At 43.3% G+C, this 18,896-nt stretch overlaps 2 protein-coding genes across 5 annotated transcripts in view; both read left to right on the top strand.

Moving 5' to 3' along the window:
* NEMP1 (nuclear envelope integral membrane protein 1) overlaps positions 1-7,501 on the top strand; it is a 69,838-nt gene extending 62,337 nt beyond the window's left edge. Inside the window, exon 9 of the mRNA XM_088473201.1 lies at positions 7,015-7,501. Within this exon, the coding sequence (XP_088329327.1) occupies positions 7,015-7,021 (7 nt within the window). The 3' untranslated portion in view covers positions 7,022-7,501. The remainder of the gene's footprint in view (positions 1-7,014) is intronic.
* A 227-nt stretch (positions 7,502-7,728) lies between these two features.
* MYO1A (myosin IA) overlaps positions 7,729-18,896 on the top strand; it is a 141,659-nt gene continuing 130,491 nt past the window's right edge. For 3 of the 4 annotated variants that reach the window (XM_088473197.1, XM_088473194.1, XM_088473198.1), the window contains exon 1: positions 11,962-12,389. The gene's annotated coding sequence lies outside the window, so the exon portion shown is untranslated. Of the gene's footprint in view, positions 8,348-11,961; positions 12,390-18,896 lie in introns of those variants that run through there. The other variant, XM_088473196.1, reaches the window with a different exon arrangement.

Here is an 18,896-nt window from a genome sequence, read left to right as displayed (position 1 = left end):
TAAAGGACAAACTGACACACACACTTTCTCTCTTATGATATATATATATATATTGCTTTGGAAAGTAGATTAATATCATTGTCAATGATCTTTGCCAAGTACAGTTCGGTCCAACCAGACTGCAGCATGTGTTAGCTTAGCCACCACACAAAGCCTGGCAGGGAATGGCATAAGGCACTTGGAGCCACAGTATATTAACTGAGCTCTACATTTTGGAAATCAACGGATAAGCATGGAAACTTTCATACGTTGGTTGTTGAAATCCATGTGACCCCTCACCTAGATAGAAATGCACCTACAGTATGTTCTTGAGCAGAATCTTGGCAAAAAAAATAGATTGTGCAGGAGTGTCTTAAGGCAGTTGCTGCTGTAGCACTTTAAGCTCATGCCTACTGCATACTGATCTGTTTACAAAATTGCTTGGTCAGCCACTGCTTGAAGAAGCCCTCTGTATTAATACCTTCTTCACAGTAGGATCAACAAATGTAACATTATTATGATGGACACAGACCCCTATATCTGAAAGCTGTTGTTTTAACATAGCCATCTGCAACTCCACCAAAACCATTTGCCACTTCAAAGGAAAAACCTCCAATGTGTTTCTCTGCCTCACCCACTCTTTCACAGATGAGCTTTTCAAACAGAAGAACCTCCTAAAGTTGATTGAAAGGGTTACCCTTTGCCTACTTGAAGTAAGGCTACAGTATTTAGGCAAAGAATCCCTTCTGTGTGGTGTGATCTTAGTATCTTCTGGAACTAAGGAGCTTTATATACACATTCTTTTGGAATTTTATGAATGCTTTTGGGGTTTGGTAAATTGTTTTGATTTTATTACACTACCATGTATACCTTCACAATGAAGAATTTGAGAAGAAGACACAATACACGTCACTGAATGTAAATTACACATTTTTATTTAATTTGGCACTAAGTAATTTTATTTTATCAGTAGTGTTCAGGTGTTATCATTCACATATTTAACAAAACTGTAGTCTAATGTAAAAAGAGCTTCTCCAGTCCCTGGTGCTTGGCGAACATCCACCTCCACAGCTGTCACCAGATGGCGCCAACGGACCTAACAAATGACCAACTGAGTCTGCAGGCAGCCAAGATACTGATAGAGCTCTGTGAACCGCCTGCAGTGGTAGTAATCCAATGGCATCCTCAGTCTGGGGTCCTCCTAGAAAATGATTGCTTGCCCCAGCAAGATATTCAGCAACTAAAGTAGTAGGAGACTTCTCACTCCCGATATCAACTACAGTTTCATATGCTTAAGGAAGGGAGACAGAGTGCTCTGGAAGCACAACAAAGGTTAGCAAACTTACTCCATTTATGTGCAGCATTAAGTCTTGGGCTCATATGATGATGAACTCAATAATAACCAGGATTTTTTTTTTCAGGATATTAAAGCATGCTACCCCATGCTCTACCAAACCACGTTCCATTTAAGTAATAGCAGTCAAATTTAATGAAAAAAAAAAAAAAGCCTAAATCCCACCAAAAAACCCTTACTTTCCACCAGCATCAATTTAATGGCATTCACATTTAAGAAATAGGCTCCAACATAATATTATAATCCCAAATTTAATAGGTCCCCTATTGCAGTAACAGGCCATGCTGGCCTCATAGTACATTAATAGCCCCCACATTTAATAAAGAACCACCACATAACAGAAACCAATCCCATACCTCACATTAATAAAGAGCTATGACATCACATTAATAAATATCCACTAGCCCCATATAATAATAACCCCTTTCCACTAAACATTTAATAACACTTAACACTAGCTTCCACATACAAAAAGTCCCCAAAGTACAACCCCCACACAAGACATTTACCAATAATTAAAATCTAAGCAGTCATGTGTGGAAGGGAGGGGTGGAGTGGGGGGGGGGGTATAGAAGCAGAGGAGTTAAGATGAGAGGATAAGAGAGCAGAGGGGAATGAAGGCAGAAGGAAATAATAAATTACTGATCTTTGGTGCAGCCCATAATCCAGAGGGAGAGGTCTTTCATCAGGAAGTACAGCAATGGTTCCAAGAGCAGGTCTCTGGGTCCCCATGTTTTTCCATCATTCATACATCTTCATATCGGACCAGTTGGGACCTTAATGTTGTAATACTTAAAACAAAAGGGTATTTGGGGTTACCTAGGTCAGCTAGTAAGTGATCTGGCCCTCATGGTTGGTCTTGCTAACTTTCTTATTTAGCCAAAGCGTACATTTCAATGGGATTTGGAGGACCAATACCAGGTTAACCTAACGCACGGTTCCCTATGGCTTTTAGTAGGCTAAGATGGACCTCAGAATTTCCTGCCATTTGAAGCAATTTGGGACATTCAGAATAACAAAAAATACAACTATTTATAGAATATACATGAATAATTTAGTCATTGATTCGGACCTGTAGTGATATACAGCATCTGAACATTATATTCTTTTATATTTTATTAAGTCCACAGTTTCTTTACCTGTATTCATAGTTCTCTAAATTGTGAGTGTGCTGAAAGCACATTCCATTTATTATCACTGCTTTTTAAAGCCAGATAAAGGTTCACTTGCAGTGTAGTTGAACTTGGCCTTTGCTACAAGATGAATGATAAAATATTCAAGTCAGTTTCTGGATTTAAAATTACATAGCAAGCCGAGAGCATATTCTACTTATCATTGACAAATAACTGTTGTATTTAAAATTCCATAACACCAAGAATATTCTCCCCTTGTTACATATACTTCTAAAGGTGCATACACACTAGACGATATGCTCCCTGAGCAATATCGTCTAGTGTGTCCCCGGCAGGCTGTGCTCAATGTCGTTCATGACATTGAGCACAGCCGCTGAACGATATCATTAGCGATATCGTTCAGCGCCGGGCTCTCTCACCCATTCCCTGACATGCAGCAACCTGATGAGGTCGTCAGGTTGGCCTGCATGTCAGCCCGATGAACGAGGATGACGAACGACCCGCGGGAACGCGCGTCGTCATCGTTCATCTTTTTTGTGTTAAAAATGGACGATAAAGTGGACGACTGAACGATAACGATATCGTTATCGTTCAGTCGTCCACTTTAATCGCCCAGTGTGTACGCACCATAAGGCTATAAAAGCATTCTATACACAATTCACAGTCATTCAGTTCACAAGTAAATGTTTATATGTTTTTGTTTCATAAGAAATTTTCCTGCCACACACCTATTTGCCTGACATCTTATGCTGGCCATACACGCTACAATTATCGGGACGATCCGCCCGATATCGGCGGATCGCCGCGATAATTGTAGCGTGGGGGGGGCGACCGAGGGTTAAATATTGGTCGGTCGGGCATGCTGGATTGTCCAGCATGCCCGTCCGAGGCGATATTACCCGGTAAACTATCGGCCGCATCGGGCAGTGTATGCCCAGCGCAGCCGACAGACAGACATTTCCTGTGTTCCTTCCTATGGAAGGAACAGGGAAATGTCTCCTCCCCCTGGGGCGGAGCGCGGATGTCGGGCTATACACTGTGAGATTTCTCTCACAGTGTATGCCGGCGACATCTGCGGCTGGCAGCCGGCCAGATAAAATGTCTGTCGGTCTGGCAGACATTTTATCTGGCAGTATATGCCCAGCATTACTATTTATGTTTATTTTTATTTTTTTTTAAAGATTACTGTATTCATATTGTGGGATTTATATATTAAGTATTAAAATGTGATTGGGTTGCTGCATTTTAGTTTATTGCGTCCATTTCATAGGCAAACTCGGGGAGGTTTTAGTTGCTCAGAAGGAATCGGCATGTAATGCCGGCTGTCGGGATGCCTCCTGTCAAAATACTGTCAGCAGCATCCCGTTGTTTTTTATACCGGCAGGAGTCGGATAAGTATAATTCCCCTCCCCCCTTCTCCCCCAAACCCTAACCCTCCCTTAGTGCCTAAATGTAAGTCTCCCCCCTTCATGCCTAAATCTAACCCTCTCCCCTTAGTGCCTAACCCCCACCCCCCCAGTGATGCCTAACCCTCCCTCCTAAGGGTGCCTAACCCTAACCCCCCACGAAACATAACGCTAACTCTGCTATACTACCTAAATCTAGCCACCGCCCCCGCGGCTAACAGATAAGGGCGCCCCGGACTTACCTCGTTGGGGCTGGCGTCCTTCTGGATTCCTGCATCGGGATTAAGATAGGCATTGGTATTTCAACGCCTATCTTGGGTCCCTTGTTGGGCATCGCGGCCACCGGTCTCATAACTACATCCCGCCCAGAAACCCATGACCACAATCGCAGAATGCTATAATAGAATTTTTCTAGCGCTGCAGCCATAACATGCAGTATAATGGACGGAACGGAGCTGCTGCATATGCCCAGTGGCAGAAACTTCTCCTACCAAGTCTGCTGTGTGTGTGGATCTGAGAGCTTAATCAGCTCATCAAACCAGAGAAACCAGAGAGCAGCTGCCAGCAAGAAGACACATGTGTCAGCATCCCGACATGTGGGATGCCAACGGTCAAAATACCGGCGCCGGAATCCCGACCTCGTCGGGATCCCGGTTCCAGTATCCTGACCGCCGGCATCTCGAAGGTAAGTGTTAGGGGAAGGGTGGGGTTGGGCACTAAAGGGTGAGGGTTTGTTTTAGGGTGCAGGGAGGGGGGTTAGGTTCAGGCGCTAGGGGAGGAAGTTAGGGGTAGGGATAAAGGTTAGCTTTAGGGACCTTACCTTGTAGTGTCGGGATTCTGACTGTCTGGATGCCGTTGTCGGTATTTTGACCGGCAGGATCCCGACCGCCGGGATCCCAACCCTGTCTTACCATGAGGTGGGAGAGTGTGTGCCTACTGGTTATATTATGTATGTACGTATATTTATTATGCACTGTTTAACCTTTTCCTGGCTGCTTATGTTATTATAACCTTGTATGAGGCAATCTATAGCTTGTTAAGTGCTATTATATCATGGGCTGGTCACACTCAATCTCTAAAAAACTTGGCCCTGTTAGCTAACATCATTGTAGCCTATGGGCTACAATTTGCTTTTTTTTTTTTTTTTTTTTTTTAAGATCCCTCTCTATTCATTTGTACATGCGTGGTCCTATCTCTGTGAAAGCGCACTAATGAAGCTGGATCCATAGCAGGAAGTAAAGCACACCCACATGTTCAAGTTGTTACATGCTAAGAGTTAAGGGGGATATGTATCAAGCGGTAAAGAAATTGCCCATAGCAACATATCAGCATTGAGATAGCATTTATCAAGTACAGTCTATAAAATCATAGTAGAAACTGATTGATTGCTATGGGCAATGTCTCCACTGGTCCACTTCTCCACTCTTTACACTGTTTGATACATCTCCCCCTAAGTCTTTATTGTTATATTGATACTTGTTATATACTTTGATGCTAACCCCTTGTTATCTTTGTTATTGTGAACTGATCTATACAGTATGTCATCAATGCTTATTCTGACTATTGTATCATTCATCATTTCAATGTCATTAATTAGTGCCATGCGACTGTGTTTCTTATCTTCATTCTCATTTTTTGTACAATATTTGTACTAAATTTATCCGGATGCAGAGGTGGACACATCTCTTTATGTCCTTATGCTAATGCCACAGCCAATAGCAGTGGCGGATCCAGAACAAACTGACAGGGGGCACCGCGACAGGGGAAGGTGTGGGGCGGGTGGTTGTTTGCGTGCCCCGAAGGCACGCAAGTTTCTGGAAAAGTGGGTATGTCCGCATAGCAAGGGACGTGGCCTCACAGGGAGTGCCAAAACCACGAGCCATGTCCTCATTTTCATCACGCTGAGGGCATATAATAACCAAGGCCAAGACAATTTATGTCCTACCTGCCAGCTGGTGTTCTAAGGTGTGTTGGTAGTTGTATAAATCTTGGAAAGTTTCAGACCTGTCTGGAAAAATACCTGCAATTAAAAATGTCAAATAATTTATATCCCTCCCCCTAACTCTGCAACTGCCAGCCAACATAAATCATTACAATGCATGGAATTTCAGATCAGAGACTCCACGGCCTACTTGGAGGGCACAATGTAGAGCTCCATGGCCCTGATGAACTTCAAACATAGCCAAATACCTTCTGGTCAAACTACATACCATGCCAAATTTGGTGGAGCCAGGTACAAAACTCTGACCATGCATAAAGGACAAACAGACACACACACACACACACACACACGCTTTCTCGCTTATTATATAGATAACACATTTGATAGCAACATAAGATTACAAAGGAATTTTGTTACATAAGCTATGGAATTCCAGAGGTTTCTTGTCCATCTATAATGTAAATAATATATCATATAAAAAGAACTATGCGGGTAGCAGGCAATCCATTCATGACATGTAGATTCCTTAATAACCCATGTCATAAATGCTTATTGGGAAGGGTTTGCTAGCCCGATAAGGTTAGTCACATAGACTGTACCTTACCCTGCAATAACTCTGATTTGTTCATTGGTTGTTGTGGACTTTCACCAAGGAGATGTAGAATGCACTACCGGGTGTGGTGACATGAAAAGCTTTCAGTGTGTAACTTAAAAAAATTTGACCAAAAAAAAAAGATCAATGTACAAAAGGAAAAAAGGAGAGCGCTGGTTTGGTTACGGCACCAAAAAGCATTTTGTAATGTCATCTACTTTTACCATTTCATGACTGACAGGTTTACTGCCCTTCATGACAAAGCAGTAAGCAGCGTTTTGTAATGTGATAGATAAATTGACAATTTCTCTACTAATTCTTAGTTTTCCCAACAAACTTAGATGTTGTTTTATAAAGAACCGATTGGTGACTCTTCTAGAATAATATTTTAATATAATAATACTGAAACTATATATTAAAATTATGAAATAACTTGTTCTACTGCATAAAGATATGCAAAACAATGTTTGTTTTTTATAATGATTAAAAGGAGCAAAATATGTCTGTTTATTCAAGATAAGAGGTTATATGGAGTGACGCCAAGCCAATTATTATTACATTCTAAAACAGGGTTAATAGTAGACTTCACCTTTTTCATTTTTTTTTAGGATCTGATGCATCGAACCCTAACGTTCCAGAGGGTTGCCGCAATCTGGTATTTCTTGTGGATCTCCAGCTTTAAACTTACAGGAATCCCTATGTCATTGATCATCAATCTCTTAAATAGAGAAACATCTGTGTAAAAGAAGAGTGTAAGAGTGAACCTTTCCATGATCGTTTCAGGCACCAAGTGGTACAGTATGTGTACAACTTCAGGAACACAGGAGGATGCTCTGAGAATTATATGAATATTTATTCTAAGTAATTTCTGCCCATGACAGATAGTCAAACCAAACATCTTCCAGATCTGAACCATAACACCTCAAGTACAGGCCCAGGGACTGATCAGTGAGTTCAGTTTGGCTGCCAGATATTTGTGGAAGAAGAAGGTAAATGATCCCTAAGTCAAAAGAATACATCTCTTAAACTGGCCACACATCTAAAGATTATCTGTCCAACCAGCCAACTAGTTGATTGGTTGGAATGAAAATCTGGTAAGGAATACAATCAGCAATTTGCTCCCAAACACTGGAAAATGGACCAAAACTGTTGTTTGAACAAATAGTTTAGATCAAACATTTAAAAAACTTGTCTGAATTACCATTTTCATCTGTTTTCTGGCATTTAGGAGCAAATTGCTGATCATTATTTACTCCCATACGTTACCAGATTTTCATTCCAACCAATCAACAAGTTGGCTGGTTGGATGTAAGTTGGTCTAGTGTGTGGCCAGCTTAAGATTTGAAGCAGCTCTCCTCCCCATACAGCCAAACATGCTCATAAGGATTTAGTTGCTCTCAGTTCTTGTGCATACAGTGTTTGAAGTGCATTGTAATAAAGGCTCTGAGACAATGGCAATACAAAGGACAAAAAAGCCTGTCAGAGCAGACAACAATCAATAGAGTAACTAGTAACCAAGCAGAATCATGACCATCAGTAAAGTCATATTGAGTACCAGTCAGGATAGACAGTAAACAGGCCAAGAACAGCAGGGCAGTGATCAGGAACCCACACTGTCTGTACATCTACCTGCACTACAGTATATAAGTAATAGGATAACATTTTCTTCAGTAGTGGTTAAAGGAGTCGTTAGAGAATCTCAAACAAATAAAAATCAGGTTTGACAAAGGAAAGTCTTGTCTAGATGGAATGGAAACCGTTTATGAGAGTGCACACTGCAATGCTTCAATGGACATGTTGTTTTTCTATTGGCGTATGACTGTGAATAGCTGCAGATCTTCACTTTAGTTGCGTGCACTTTTTTCATCAGATGTTGTGGTCATTTTGCGGTTGACTCAGAATCAGGCCTAAGAGATCTATCAGCACCTCTGCTGCAATCAGGTAACTGAGGGATGGGATGCATACTGTAGCTTGCTAAAGAGCATGGAGAAAACATTACTTTGAAATATTGTACGAGTTGATGCTAACTCTACATAACATGTGACTACTAGATTTTGTTAGGACCCTATCGTAATATAAATATATAGATAAGTAATATTAGTTTAGACCTTGATGTGATTTACTACTATATTACAGTAGGTTTATTAACCATGGGGAATGTGGGCTGATAAGAAACTCAGGTGGTGGATAGAAGTGTATTAGAAAGGACATAGTGGGGTAGCCAATTAGCCGCGGTAAATTACCGTGGCTAAATACCTCGTCCGGGGCTATCCAATTAGCCCCGAAGCCAGCACTCATCACGGATTTTGTTTCGCCTGCCTAAGGTAGGCGAAACCAAATCCCCAATAAGAAGGTGTTTTTATCCCAATCGTGGCAGAGAAAATACACAGGTCCATGACTTTTCGCGGATCCTATGTATTTTCGAGAGAAAACAGAAAATTTTTGGCTGTAATAAACAGGGTTTAATTGGTTAGCATGATAAAAAAAAATCTGCAAAAAATATCTGATCGGTGAAAAAACTCATTTTTTTACGGCCAAAATTTTTTTCGGAGCTAATTGGATACCCCCCATAGACTGCAGTCGCACTTCAATTAGATAACTGATTGTAAAATCAAGGCATGTACAAGTGGCAAAGAAAATGTGAGGCGTAAAAAGAAAACTAACCTCCTTTGGTATGATTAGGGATGTATTAAAACTAAAGGCATCTGCTAAAACTCCCAATACATCTAACATGGAAGTGGCTATTGACAAAAAGTAAATAATTAGGGGAAGTGGTTATCTTTACTTCTATGATGTTTACAATATGGACCTGCACTCTGAGATATTAAGCTGATAAATACAGATATAAAGTGGATGATATAAAGTACCAGCCAGTCAGCTCCTGTCACTTTACAGGCTGTAAGGTCTATTTACTAAGCCTTGATGGAGATAAAGTGGATGGAGATAACGTCCCCAACCAATTCCTAACTTCCATGTCACAGGCTATGTTTGAAAAATGACAGTTAGGAGCTGATTGATTGGGACTTTATCTCCGTTCACTTTATCTCCATCCAAGGCATAGTACATAGACCCTTTAGTGTAAGCTATCATTTGGAATGTACCAATTCTGATAAATATACACTTGGAACTCAATACGCATGCTTGGGCTGTCTCTGATAAAATGATGATAGAAGTAAAACTAGTAATCCGACTAAACAAATTGAATGGAAGTTCATATAAAATAAGAAGTGGAGCATTATAGGTGTAATGCTTTCTTGAGTATCCAATGGAGTTATGACTAAAGCAGCAGATTGAGAGAATAGATATTTAATGCTGACCTTTGAAGTGATTAGTATTGACCCGCTATTATGGCCTGAATTGAAGCCTTATATTGACACTGTTTATGTGAATGATAATTAATTCAAACCACCCTCCTCCCATCTATATGCTATAATACAAGGCAGTCCATTATTCCCGATATTTTATTTATAGTATTGGAGTCCTACCTGAAAAATAAAAATCAGGGCTGCTGCGACATACAACTGGCACAGGTGTTAGATGGGGAGTGGCCAAAACCTGTGGGCATGGCTACAGCCACCCGATAAAAGTTGCCTTAAATATACTTTGCTGCAAAGCAGCAGGGTGAGTCGAGGACTGGGGCATTCCTTCTCTATGGCTGCACCTAGCCCCTGTAAAGAAGGATTTTCTGGCGCTAGAAGAGGGTAAGGCATAATTGTTAATATTTAAATAACTTTGTCTATGAAATTATACTGTGATTAGACCTACCCATATAAGCAGAGCTAGTGTATATATCTGGAGAGGTAACATTTTTATAGTTATTATTCAATTGGATAGCACCTTAAAACCATCAAATAAGTGATTAAAGGACCTAATCATCATCACTTAATTGTCACAAAAGCAAGTGAAAAAGCACAGTTTCACCTGCAATTGTGAAAATTAGGTATTCGGGCCATTCATTAAGAAGGTGAAGCAGGAGATATCACAGATATCTCCTACTTACCTTCCATTGCGGAATGGCCCGCTGTCCCCATACAATAGTATGGGGACAGAATTCATCAAGCTCTGAAAATATTATTTTTTCGGAGCTTGACTGCAGGGGCATTCGCCATCTTCAGATGGCGAATACCCCCACTTGAAGTTCGCAACCCGTTCTTCCCTATGGGAAGAAGGGCCGGGTTGCGAGAAGGGATCCTTTTGCATCCCTCCGCCCCTATCTGGCTCCTTCCACCGGACGTCGGGGCTCTTGTGCGTATGCGTGACCTGTAGGTTGTACATGTGCACCGCCGTCACTGCTTCGATAGAAGATTCACTGCTCCGAAAAACACCAGCTGCCACCACGCCGGAGCAATGCTGAATTGCTCCAGTGGCCGCGGCGGATTAGAATGTTATCGGGTCCGAACGGACCCTGATAATTAACATCATGAATAGGCCCCTTAGTCAGAGCCGGCCCTAGGCATAGGCAACATAGGCAAATGCCTAGGGGCATTTGAAATGGTTAGGGGCATTTCTAGGGCCGGCGGAGGTATTTGGCAGGGACAGCAACTTAAATGGACGCTGGTCCGGTGGAACTAGCAGCAGCCGGTACCTAGCACCATGGCTGGGCTGCCACTATGAAGGGGCCTGCATCCGCCCCCAACAGTCAGGTACAAACAGTGGGCTGCCGGGGATTCGGGGAATTCTCCGGTGGGCCCCAGTGATGTATAGCCACGCCCACTTTTGTGGGAGGGCGTGGCTTAGTCCCTCTAACCGGCACCATTTTTTATCACTTGCTGGAAGGTGATCAGCAGCTGTGCAGCGGGAGGTGTGCGGGGGCGGGCTGTGCGCGGCAGACGGCAGGCAGTATCATGTAATAAACTGCAGGGTTTCTATTTCTAATGCCACTGATTCCTTCTTTCGGAATCAGTAGTGACGTCACGGGGGAGGAGCCTATCACAGGCTTCTCCCTTCTAAGCTCCGCTGTGACTGTCCTAGCTCGATGCGGCAGTGGGAGGAGGAGGAAGGGGGGGGGGGCAGGTTGCTGAACCCAAGTGTGATTGACAGCACCTACACACACTGATTCCAGTGATGACATCAGCATGGGGAGGAGCCTAGGCTGCTGCAGGCTGCTCCATGTACGGACAGAGAGTAGCTTGGCCCGACACTCTGAGGACTCAGTGGGGAGGAAGAATGCCGCACACCCAGCAGATTCAATGGCATTAAGGTTAGTAGTTGCTTGTTGGAAAGAGGAGGATGGTCTGGTATGTAATGATGGGGCTAGTTAGGGCAGCAGTGGGTAAGAGGTACCAGGGGCTGGGCTAGTATGTAATGATGGGGCTATTAGAGGTTAGGAGAGTGCCAGGGAGTGTGCTATTATGTAATGATGGGGGTAGTTAGGGTAGCAGCGAGTAGGGGTGTGTGACTGGTATGTAATGATGGGGGTAGTTAGGGTAGCAGTGAGTAGGGGGTGAGCTGGTACAGTATGTAATGATGGGGGTAGTTAGGGTAGCAGTGAGTAGGGCTGTGTGGCTGATATGTAATGATGGGGGTAGTTAGGGTAGCAGTGAGTAGGGGGTGAGCTGGTACAGTATGTAATGATGGGGTAGTTAGGGTAGCAGTGAGTAGGGTGGTGGGCTGGTATGTAATGATGGGGGTAGATAGGGCAGCAGTAGGTAGAGATTCCAGGAAGTGGGCTAGTAAGTGCTAAGTAATGGTGGGGGTAGTTAGAGTAGCAGTGGCTAAGGGGGTGCCAGGGAGTGGGCTGGTATGTAATGATTGTGGTAGTTAGGGCAGCAGTGGGCACACTGTTCCAGTATTCCTAAACCTCCCCCTCTCCTGCCCCCATTCTCAGGGGCTTACAGAACCATCGGCTGCCTTTTCAGGAGACTGGCAGCCCCGGTTTCTGCAGTGAGCACTTTCCACACATGAACTCAGCTAGACTGCCAGAGGCCACGAGAGGTAACACAGCGAACGCCACAATCACACCGGTCTGAGTGCAGGTGGAAAGGTAAGTGTACACATATAGCTCTCAATAATAACTGAGTCAGAAATTACTTCTCAACAAGTGTCGATATCCTAACCCTGCCAAGATGACGGCGTCCGGATTCTGACCGCCAGGATCCCAAGCTCCGGCATCCCATACCCAACCCATATCTTTATTAACTATCCTACACTTTGTCATTTGTTTAAACATTAAGGGGTCTATTTACTAAGCAGTGTTAGGAGACAGAGTAAAAAGTGATGTCTGTGATAAGCCAATCAGCTCCCAACTGTCATCTCACAGGCTGTGTTTGAAAAACGACAGTTGGGAGCTGATTGGCTGGCACCTTATCACAGACTTATCACTTTTTACTCTGTCTCCTAACACTGCTTAGTAACTAGACCCCTAAATATACTTCATATATATCATGTGCAATAATTATTTGGGAGTTAAAAAAAACTATGTTTTTGAAATAGGGACACTGGGATATACAGTATGAGAAAATATCTGAAAAACACTTGCTCACGATTATTTTTTTCCACTACTAATAAAAAAATATATAAATCATCCACTTGACAACATATAAGAACCCTCAATACTGTCCTTATGGTCTCTACCTGATTCAACACGGACCGCAATTGCAAATGCGTACGCAGTTCAATCGATTGTTAGCCATTGCTCATGCGTATTAGATGCAGAGTGAGTGACAGGGAGTGAGCGTTTGGGAGTTGTGGGAGTGGTTTCATGGGTGTGTATAAATTAGCCACTGCAATTGCATACGCAGCTTGAGTACTCATTGCGTGCACCAAGACTTTCTCTGACGGGTCAGATTTGCTGTAATTGTGTGTGACAGGCCGAAGTCCCTCAATGTTACCGATATATACGTAGGACTACGAGGTATTACGAATGTGAGAAAGCAGCAGTGGGTGTCTCTATGCTGGCTGAGTCCTGGCAGATATTAGCATATTTTCGCAGCTTCATTGTGTGCGATTACACAGCTGCGATCGCAATTGCGATCCGTGCTGAATCAAGCCCTCTAACCTTCTATATGGTCCTGCTATCTCAGTTGTAACTGTTCTGATGCCCCCAATGATTTTCCCATTTTTGTTAATGCATTTCTCCCAGATCACCTTTTGTAGAATAGTCATGTGACCTTGAGGCGAGTCCCATGATTTGCCATTGCTAAGTGAATCTCGCATTTCTCATGTGCACTTTGCCTGGATGTGCGCAAATTTTATAATGCGGGTTCGCTTTCGCAAACTCGTATGCAGCTCCTTAGAGACAACCAATTCACATAATGTGAACAGATTGTAATAATAATCAAAAATAATAATTTTTTACTTATACATATTATTATGAAACATACTTAAAAAAGACAAACAATACTATGTGACTGGTTAATGCTTATTTATGTGCTGGTATCAACACTTGCCAAGTTGTCATTTATCTTCTATGGTCCAATAATGATATCATGAACCAGTGTTAATTTATAGCCTATAGTTCATACAGTAGTCCTCAGTGTCTAAGGGGCCTATTCATCATCGGAGGCCGTACTGATCTCGCAGCGGGGGATAGTTTACACTGGGGCAATTCATCATTGCTCTGGTGTGGGGACAGCTGCTCCGAAAAGCAGCTGTCTCCTCGGGTAGTATCACAGCTACAGATGTAATTGCGTTACTTGCCTCCCCCCCCCGTCGGCCTGGCTATGCATGCATTACACGAGGTCACGCATGCGCACTGCCACCGGGGAGTCCGTGACAAGGCGGCGGAGGGATCTGCTCGGATTCCTTTTGCATTCCTGGATCTCCTTCCCATAGGAAGGAGCGGGGCTACAAGAGCAAGCGCTGTCTGAAGGTGTTCAGTTTTCAGAGTTTGTTGATTATCAGGGGGTCCTATCGGACCCCTGATGATAAATAATGCTTCCGCATGGTTACCGGCCCATTTAACGATGATGAATAGGCCCCTAAGTCTGGTGCTCTGGTGCAGTCACCTACATTTTTTTTTTTTTTTACTATATACCTATATGACCTATTTATTACCTATAAAGTTTATAAAACTATATTACATATTTTCTGTATGCCATTTATATGGTATCAAACCCCTCCATGTGCCTCTTATATAATTTAGAACACTCCAGGTGTCCCTTTTATATACCATACTTTGACGCTCCTATAATAACTGGCCACTCCTCTCTGGTGGTTGACCACACCCCTTAGTGGGCCCCTATGATTGCATTCTCTGGTGGGCCCTTCAAACCCCAGTCTGACACTGACAGTGAGTCAGACTGATTCATAGTACGCCGGCACTGGCAGCTGCCGCGCGGGCCGTAATGAAGAGGGAAAAGAAGTCGGGACGGGTTTAGTAGGTCTCTCCGTCTCCACTCACCTCTGGTCATCTCTCCCCCGGCGCTGCCTCTCTGAGTGTGTCCGCTCTGCTCCTGCAGTTGCCGACGGGGATCTGACGTTTTGTGACAGTCCCCGGCGCTAAAAAAGAAAAGCCCAGCACACAGCCAAACCAGCCCTGTGACCTGACTGCCCGTCCTGCTGCTGGTAAATTATACATTTACAGTACAGTAAATTGCAATTGTGTGTGAGCATATATGTCTACAGATATCTAGATATATATATATATATATGGAATACATACGACACACATATGTGTAAAAATATATATATGTATATGTACACACGTGTGTGTATAAATATATATATATATATATATACATATACATGCAGTATATGTGTGTACATGTATATATATGTGTATGTATATATATATATATATATATATATATAATATATATATTTTACAATCCTCTTTTGTCCGGCTCTCCTACCAAATATAACAACACTCTGAGCCACATTTAATAATGAATGAAAATATTAGCGGCAATTTTCATTTAGTATCACTGTGATACAAACAAAAATGCCACTGGTTTTATCAATACTTACCCCTCCGGCGAGGTCCCACGAAGTCCCACTCATCGGCGGGGTTCTCCACTCACCGGTGAGCTGGTGTAATGCATGTGCACAATGGTCTGTCTGCGCATGTGCATGACGGGGACCCGGCAGCACCTGGAAGGCTTCGCTGAAGCCGGAAAGGCACCTCCGGATCTCCATTGCCAGCAATGGGGAGCGCATCGCTCTCTTCATCTAAAAGAGGGCTAAAGCGATGCTTGACAAAGAGTGGTAATCTTAGATTACCATTGTTTATTAAATCCAGAAAGGGAGGCATAACCCCTTCAGTGATCGCTAAAGGGGTTATGCTTCATTGTTTAATGGGGGCCTCTGTCAGTGGATAATGGATGACGGACAATATGTTTGAATTTTTCCCTGTTTGGGGCAATGTATTTATTTTCCTGTTTGGGGCAATGTGTTTATTTTCCCTGTTTGGGGCAATGTATTTATTTTCCTGTTTGGGGCAATGTGTTTATTTTCCCTGTTTGGGGCAATGTATTTATTTTCCTGTTTGGGGCAATGTATTTATTTTCCTGTTTGGGGCAATGTATTTATTTTCCTGTTTGGGGCAATGTGTTTATTTTCCTGTTTGGGGCAATGTGTTTATTTTCCTGTTTGGGGCAATGTGTTTATTTTCCTGTTTGGGGCAATGTGTTTGATTTTTTTCCCTGTTTGGGGCAGTGTGTTTTTCCTGTGGGGGCAATGTGTTTATTTTCCTGTTTGGGGCAGTGTGTTTTTCCTGTGGGGGCAATGTGTTTGATTTTTTCCCTGTTTGGGGCAGTGTGTTTTTCCTGTGGGGGCAATGTGTTTATTTTCCTGTTTGGGGCAATGTGTTTGATTTTTTCCCTGTTTGGGGCAGTGTGTTTTTCCTGTGGGGGCAATGTGATTATTTTCCTGTTTGAGGCAATGTGTTTATTTTCCTGTTTGGGGCAGTGTGTTTTTCCTGTTTGGGGCAATGTGTTTGATTTTTTCCCTGTTTGGGGCAGTGTGTTTTTCCTGTGGGGGCAATGTGATTATTTTCCTGTTTGAGGCAATGTGTTTATTTTCCTGTTGGGGGCAATGTGATTATTTTCCTGTTTGAGGCAATGTGTTTATTTTCCTGTTTGGGGCAGTGTGTTTTTCCTGTTTGGGGCAATGTGTTTGATTTTTTCCCTGTTTGGGGCAGTGTGTTTTTCCTGTGGGGGCAATGTGTTTATTTTCCTGTTTGGGGCAATGTGTTTGATTTTTTCCCTGTTTGGGGCAGTGTGTTTTTCCTGTGGGGGCAATGTGATTATTTTCCTGTTTGAGGCAATGTGTTTATTTTCCTGTTTGGGGCAGTGTGTTTTTCCTGTTTGGGGCAATGTGTTTGATTTTTTCCCTGTTTGGGACAGTGTGTTTTTCCTGTGGGGGCAATGTATTTGCCAGCCACCATGCACAGGAATAACTAGGAGCTGGGGAAACAACTCCAGGGGCGGGCATACTCATGGCTTCAGAGGTAGTCTGGCAGCTCTCAAGAGTAAGTTTTTTTTTACTAAGTCAGCTTAGCAGCCGGTGAGGGGTGATCGGTGCTGCAGCTGTGATCTGTGCTGCTGGGTGAGGGGCGCTGTGCTGGGTGAGGAGTGCTGGATGAGGATTGCTGCGGGTGCATGTGATGGGTGTTGCTGGCAGCTGCTATGATCTGTGCTGCTGGGAGTGGGGTGCTGGGTTAGAGGCAGAACTAGTGGTGGTGCTAGGGGGCACAAGCCAAAATCTTGCCTAGGGCATCAAATTGGCTAGGGCCGGCCCTGCCCTTAGTGCAATGACGGTGTCACTGTTGTGTTTGGATTTGTCTGTGGGTCCGGACCTTAATCTCTGTCAGTAGTGGGTTCTGGAGTTGATGTCTGGAAACTGGCTGGTCTGATGTAGTTTCTACTCATAGGACCTGGTTGGAACTGGTTGGAGTATAACTGGAAGGTGAATTACGGTTGCTGATGAATAAGGATGCTGGTAGTACAGCAGCCAGGTTAGCACTGGATGCTGAAGCACCAGAATGGAACCAGAATGCGACCGGAGAGCTGGATCACCGGGATGGAACCAGTGGTAATGGTTATTGGACTGGAGCCGATGGTACTGGTTATCGGACTGAAACCGATGGTACTGCTTGTTGGACTGGACCAATGTAACAGGATATTCGACTGGAGCCGATGGAACAGGACATTGGATTGAAGTCAATGGTACCGGATATCAGACTAGAACCAATGGTACAGGATCTCCGGAATGGAACCAGATACCTGAGCCAGGGGTGCAGCGAGATGGAAATCTGCTCATGAGTCACTCAGTAGGATAGAATATCCACAGGAGCTCTCTCTAATGTTTCTACAGCTGGGCTGAAGACAACATTGCACTAGCAAGTGCTATGTGCACGCAGAATCCTTATTCACCCTTGGCTTGTCAGGGATTGGCTGCAGGCGTCATGTGACCGCATACTGGTCTCCTTGGTGTAGATCCGGTCAGACTGTCATGGCTGCGCCTAGCAGCAAGCACTGGAGGGAATGTTGTACGTGAAAGTCAGGAAGACTGCAGGAGGTGAGAAGAAACTGCAGCTGGAGGGAGTCTGTCACAGAACTGGATCATGGAGCAAGGAACCAGGTAAGTGACCCAGTAGCTGTAGCAGTGCGATTTGTAACAGGAGATCCGGTTAGGGTCAAATAATATTTATTTATAAGTGGCATGAATATACAAAAAAAATGTATCATGGACAAACGTAATAAAAAAATATATAAAACGTTTTAAATAAATACAGACAGTAAATTGATAATTTGTAAGATTATAATATCTTTTTAAATTACAGCATCAGTAAAAATAACACCAGGCATAATATCAAATAAATCGAAAACTAAAGCATAAAAATAAATATAAAAAAGCTGACTGAAAAGAGTAGACTGTGCGCATTTCATGGCATCTTGCAGCTTCCTTAGAAGTGAATGAATGCAGTGAAAAAAACCTCAAGATATAAAGGCTTAGACTTAATTGAAAGATTAAAAAAATCTAAATTAGAGTAGAAGAAAATAGATCATTTGGACAAGTAAAGTGGTGTAAAAATAAATAATAATTCATACGTTTTTATATTGTAAGTGTTCTTGATCCATACATTTTTATTATAAAGTTATTCTAATACTACACTGAGTCTCTTTGGTGCTGGGCTGTATTCCAGACTGTGGTAAATTCTGTATTGGAGGATATATATCCTCAGAGTGGACCATACTACAAGCTTCATTAATTCAGCTTTAAGCAGTGGCGTCACTCACCTGATTGACACCCGATGCGGAATCCTGGTATAGTACAGTAAGTCAGACGTTGCCTTGTGTGTAGGGGGTGTGGTCTCTTGTGTAGAGGGCGTGGCCTGAACCCCCATTTTAGTCACCTGCGGGGGTTCCGGAGGTGCGGACTGCCTTCGGGGACCACTCTATGTGCAGTGCCAGCTCCCTCACTGTGTCAGGAGCCAAGTGCTGCATGTAATGCTACAGTGCAGCACCCGGCTCCTGTCACTGAGGAGGAGTCGGTACTTTGGTGTCACCCCTCGGCACGTGACACCCGGGTGCGGCCCACACCCCCCTTG

This window comes from Taudactylus pleione, unplaced genomic scaffold, assembly GCF_031769625.1.
Source record: "Taudactylus pleione unplaced genomic scaffold, aTauple2 ptg000130l, whole genome shotgun sequence".
NCBI classification, from domain to species: domain Eukaryota; kingdom Metazoa; phylum Chordata; class Amphibia; order Anura; family Myobatrachidae; genus Taudactylus; species Taudactylus pleione.
The sequence above is the reverse complement of the archived record's forward strand: the minus strand, read 5'-3'. Positions and strand labels throughout refer to the sequence as shown.